The 6000-nt window shown below is 35.4% G+C and overlaps 1 protein-coding gene across 3 annotated transcripts in view; it reads right to left on the reverse strand.

The window, feature by feature from the left end:
• LOC308695872 (NACHT, LRR and PYD domains-containing protein 3-like) overlaps positions 1-5650 on the reverse strand; it is a 29428-nt gene extending 23778 nt beyond the window's left edge. Inside the window, exons 1-6 of one of the 3 annotated variants that reach the window (XM_081374130.1) lie at positions 5388-5650; positions 4432-4560; positions 3760-3867; positions 3502-3586; positions 3041-3236; positions 1116-2946 (exon numbers count right to left, since the gene is read on the reverse strand). In XM_081374130.1, coding sequence (XP_081230256.1) covers positions 1116-2946; positions 3041-3236; positions 3502-3586; positions 3760-3867; positions 4432-4490 — 2279 coding nt within the window. In that variant the 5' untranslated portion in view covers positions 4491-4560; positions 5388-5650. The remainder of the gene's footprint in view (positions 1-1115; positions 2947-3040; positions 3237-3501; positions 3587-3759; positions 3868-4431; positions 4561-5387) is intronic. The other 2 variants (XM_081374131.1, XM_081374132.1) reach the window with 2 other exon arrangements.
• Positions 5651-6000: the final 350 nt, after the last annotated feature.

The following is a 6000-nucleotide window of genomic DNA, read 5'->3' on the forward strand; positions in this document are numbered from 1 at the left end:
CAACAATTTAAAAAAAAAAGTGTAGAAAAACCATCTTAAAATGTGTACATCAAATACGATACAACAGGCTATTGATAAATGTTTATTTGTAAATATCTCGATCTACATATTGCATCACATTATTATTACATTAAACTACAGTATTACTCATAGAAATAAGCATTTAAAATTAGAGATGCACCGATTGATCGGCTGGTGACCGGAATTGGTTGATTTTCACGTGATTGCCATGACCGGCGACCGTCCGGTCAGTCGGACATATGCCGATTTTATGCCGGTCAAATGCACTTGAGTGTCACATGATTAACATTGCGCAACATCAGCATCACACATGCATACGGAACGCACATGTAGGAAACCTTGTGAATTACGGCCGTTTCACACCGCAAATGTGAGCAGCGCGTATTTTTTTTGGCGTGCATGTTAATCAATGAGTGCATTCACACCGGGAGCAGGAGAAGTGGTTATGATTATAAAAAATAAATAAAGTAAACTAGCCAGAAATTATAGAAATATAGAAATATCTTTATACTGCAAGGATATATATATTATATACTATATATATATATATATATATATATATATATATATATATATATATATATATATATATATATATATATATATATATATATATATGTGTATTTCCCACACCAGAAGTAATTTATAGTTCTATTTTATAGCGATTATGTGTTCAAAAAAATTATCTATGTTCTATGCAAAATGTTCTATTAAAGAAAAGATAGAAAATAAATATTTGTGTGTGCTGTAATGTGGTTAGAAAAAATTAAATCGGAATCGGCCTAGAAAATTGTAATCGGTGCATCTCTATTTAAAATATCTAATTACTGGGAGAAACAGAGGGACAACTAATATATGATGTGGTAATATGATATGATACAAAACAAACATGCAAACATTTTTACATGTTTTTTATATTTTGTCTTTAGTTTTGATAAACTGTCTCCACACACACACACACACACACACACACACACACAAAAGCTTTACAGGTATAGGTTTATGTTTATGAAGGGGAATCACTATAGAGTAATGTAGATAAATGCATTTTTCAGATGAGAGCTAAACATGACAAAATATATTAAAAGACTTACAGAGCTCTTATGGAGGTTTTGATGACTGCCGATAATCTAATGAGACACTCGTCTGATTTCTTGAATTTCTGAAGCTCAAACTCCTCCAGCTCTTCCTCTGATGTCAACAACACAAAGGCTAAAGCAGACCACTGGGCAGGTGAAAGGTCACCAGATGAGAGACTTCCTTTGCTAAGGTGGGTCTGAATCTCTTTCACCAGAGTTTGGTCGTTCAGTTCATTCAGACAGTAGAACAGATTGATGGATCTCTCTGCAGGAAGATTATCTTCTAATTTCTGCTTGATGTACTGAACTATTTCCTTGTTGCTCTGGTCATTGCCGTCTTGCTGTGTCAACAGACCTCGTAAGAGTCGTCGATTGGACTGGAGTGACAGACCGAGGAGGAAGCGAAGGAAAAGGTCCAGGTGTCCATTGTCACTCTCGAGCGCCTTGTCCACTGCAGTCTTGAGAAAATCAATCATGGTGTCATTTCTGTTTTCCTGTTCTGTAGACTCATGATCAAACACACTTGTCTTGTTGATGTCTAGAAACAGATGTGCATAAAGGGCTGCAATAAACTCTTGAATGCTCAAGTGAACAAAGCAGTACATGGTACCAAGAACGATCCCTGTTTCCTCCTTAAAGATCTGGGTACACATGCCTGAGTACACTGATGCCTTATAGACGTCAATACCACAGGCTTCCAGGTCTGTGTCATAGAAGATCAGGTTGTTTCTTTCCAGCTGATGAAATGCCAGTTTCCCCAGTGAAAGGTTGGCGTCTTTATCCCAGGAAACATCTGGTGTGTATTCTCCATCATATTTTCGGCGGCTCTGTTGGATCTGAAAGCGGAGAAAGTGTGTGTACATTTGTGTCAGAGTCTTGGGAGTGTCTTCAGTGTTTGATTCCTGCAGTGTTTTAGAGATCTCATCAGCCTGAGTGTTTTTCACATCATTATTTATTTTCTCCTCCAGAATGTTCTGGAGAACAGTGGCTGAAATCCAGCAGAAGACTGGGATGTGGCACATGATAAAGAGACTCTTTGATTGTTTAACATGATCTATGATTGTTTTGGCCTGATTCTGATCAGTGAATCTTTTTTTGAAGTACTCTTGCTTTTGTGCATCACTGAATCCTCGTATCTCTGTCAGCCGGTCGATACAGTCAGGAGGAATCTTACTGGCAGCTGCTGGTCTGGTGGTGATCCAGATGAGAGCAGAAGGAAGCAGATTTCCCTTCATGAGGTTCGTTAGGAGAACATCCAGAGAGGCTGGTGACGATACATCACGCCACGTCTCATTACAATCAAACTTCAGAGGAAGGCGACATTCGTCCAGTCCATCAAGGATGAACAGCACTTTGAATCGATTCCTTCTTGTAAGGTTCAGTCCGTTTGTCTCTGGGAAAAATTGGGTTATAAGGTCCATCAAACTTATTTTTTCTTTCTCCTTTAAGTTCATCTCTCTGAATGGAAGAGGAAATATGAAGCTGATATCTTGATTTTCTTTTCCTTCAGCCCAGTCCAGAACAAACTTTTGCACAGAGACTGATTTCCCGATGCCAGCGACTCCTTTTGTCAGTACAGTTCGGATCTCCTCGTCTTGTTCAGGTGCTTCAAACAAATTTTTGCAATCAACCTGTATCTCTTGTGCTTCATGACGCCTGGAAGCAACTTCAATCTGTCTCACCTCATGTTCAGTATTGACCTGTTCACTGCCGCCCTGAGTGATATAGAGATCTGTGTAGATGTTATTCAGAAGTGTGGAGTCACCTTGCTTCGCAATTCCTTCAAACACACATTGATACTTCTTCTTTAGGCCACATTTCAGCTGATGAATGAAGAACAGCTCATCTAAACACAGGAACAGACAATAGATAGTTTTAGTCTTCATTTTCTCTCCTACATTTATAAGAGACAATCTGACAGATGATCATGAGTCTCTTACCTTCTAGAGCATCAGCGGCTTCATCTTGCTTCATCTCTCTCAGGTAATGTAGTGTGAGATCAAGAGCTGCTGATTTGATACTGGATCTGTTCTCATTAAAGTCCTTCACAAAGTGTTGTGTGTTCTCTTTTTGTAATATTTTCTTTAACTTCTCCAGCTCATTCTTCAGAAATGTGATTATTTTGCTCTCAAGATCCTACAAACAAAAGTAAGAGAAAAGACAGAATAACACAATTTAAGCCAAATTGTACATCTACATTTGGTCAACACTATTTATTCAGTAATTATAATACATGTACATTAAAAATCCAGTTAAAAGACTAACATGCTAACCAAGTTGAGCTAAAATGTCTTTAAAAAGAAAAATAAGTGATCAAGAAAAATTTTATTACATTTTTTTTGTTCAATAACATATTTGTTTGTTAGAAATATTAAACATTTATAAAAATGTGTTTTCCTACCTGGAAGATCCCTAGAAGATTGTCTTTGAAATTCTCGTGGTTCCTGTGAGTCTGAACGTCTGAGTCTAATGTCTCATATTGAAGCCTGTAATCAAATTAGCAAAATAAAATACTAACTGATATTTTACAGAAAGAGAAATAAGCATTAGCTGTGAAAACTCTGACAAATATTTAATCTAAACATGTTTCATGATTGGTATTCACTGATACAACTTTTAAACACAGTCAACGTGTGAAAACATTAGTAACACAAAATACCTTTTATTAGATGATGGTGTTTTCTCACTGAAGTCTGGTGGTACTCCAGCTTTAGACCGATCACTCTTCAGAGACACAGAGCTGGACACATGTGAGCCTGATCTTACACTGATGACACAAAGAACAGAGAGAAAACACTTCAGTAAAGGAGGATCAACTGTGTCTGAAACACATCTGTGTCTTTATCTAATCCTCCACAGAAATACACACACTCACACAATTTACAGTTCTATAGTTAACAATCATTTTATTTACTGGCTCACATTAGTTTACCAATTTCTTTAATATATGTTGAGAACATGTCAAGTTTTTGTTTATTGACAGAAATAAAGAGCAGAAATGTCTGTGCGACAAAGTTTTGTTGGCATTCTTGAATTAAATTAAGTGTATAGTTGTTTTCTAATGTCTATCAATAATTTTATGATCTAAAAACTAAAGTCATTTATTTGGATTAATTCAGCGTCTAGAAGGTTATTAACAAATTATTAACTGTGAAAATTTTCTATAGAGCAAACAGGGCTTTATAGATAATGTCAGTGTTAATTTAAAAAGCTCAAAAGTGAAGTTGTTCAAAGCATTTGCAAATATAAAACAATGCTTAAAGTTTTGTTATTGACAGGGAAACACAAAGTGTAGTCGAGTTTAAACTGATGAAAACAGACGCAGTCTTACCTGTGTTTCTCTGAGAGACTCATCTGAGAGAGAGAGTCCTTTCCTCTTTCCTCTGACATACTGCAGCTAAACTGACACTGAAAACTGATCAGCACTGCTTTCTGAAAACACTCAATCCTTCAGCATCACCTGGAAATGACACCATTTTACACAGATGAAGAACATCTTATTCAAGACAATAATGAAGAATGCTGAGTTATCATCAACAACAGCAACAGCAAAAACAATGTATAAAATAAAGTGAGTTACAAACAAATATATTGCCATGTAAAATAACCGAATGGTCTTAATCATTTCTGATTGTTTAATGAGTTTAACTGACTCTAAATATGAATTCATTTGGGAACAGAAATGTACAGTGCTGGGAAAACTGAGCCCAATTTGTTGTATTCTCTATTACAGTATAATATCATTTTACAATCATATTTACCCAATCTTTATTAATTGTTGAATCGTTTGTCATTTAATCATTACTTCAAGTTCACAGTGGTGGTTGATTTCATTCCTTTCAAATGATCCCAAAATAACTAATTACGTAAAAGTAACCAGAATTATAATAGACATACTGTATAACTACTAATCATAATTGCTATATATGAACTGAAATATTCAGTTTAATAATATCAGATTGTTGTTCATTGACGTTAGGCTTCATCTCGGTCTACTGTAAATGTCTGCTTTAAAAATACTTTCGATTTCACATCACAAAAACAACAGCCTAAAACATAAGAGGAAATGTAAGAAAACTTTCAAAATATATTTGTTTTCAATAACCCTTTATCAATAAAACTTTTCGTGTTTTTACTTCAAAAGATTGTAATTTCTGGCAGATTCTTCGTCTGTTCGGAGTAGCAGAAGAACAGCCTTCTGTAACTTCACATTTAAATCACGCTTAATATACAATATGAAGTTCCTAATAATTGCAAATGACTTTAATGGAGAATGTATTAAATTACTTGCAGTCTTGTCCACTAAGAGGAGAATTTTTCAGTATTTTAAACTCAGTAACGCTTGTTGTCAGTCCGCGCGCGTCGTTCTCAGAATCTCTTGCTGGTCTCGATGGATTGTGGATTAAACTCATAAATGGCCGCGAATGTTATGAGTGTCAAAAGGTTTAGGTGTCAACAGGTGTTGTTACTTTCGTTTTCCTCTTCTTCGTGTGTTTTACAGGAGGGTTTGGAGCAGCTGAACTGTTGCACACCGCGACACCTACTGCACTGGAGCGGGATATTATACCACGTTATTTTCAGGTTCCCAGAACGTTCCCTGTTGGTTAGCTAGGAAAGTTTTCTTTACGTTTCCCATATTAGGGGAACGTTATAAAAAATAAATTAAAAATCTTTAATATTTATATAATTTCTATATTATAATTTATAATATAAGTATAACATTATAAATCTAAATTAGGTTGTAAAGTGAGTTGAAAAGACGTCTTTTTCAGGCCTAATTTCAATCGTGAATTCATGTCTATATTTAATATTCATAATAAAACAATTCATAAAAGATTTGCAGACCATTTATTGACACATCAGATACATCTTTCACATAAAAAAACACTTTCCTGATCAC

The sequence above is a fragment of the Scardinius erythrophthalmus genome, assembly GCF_964197995.2.
Source record: "Scardinius erythrophthalmus genome assembly, chromosome: 9".
NCBI lineage: Eukaryota > Metazoa > Chordata > Actinopteri > Cypriniformes > Leuciscidae > Scardinius > Scardinius erythrophthalmus.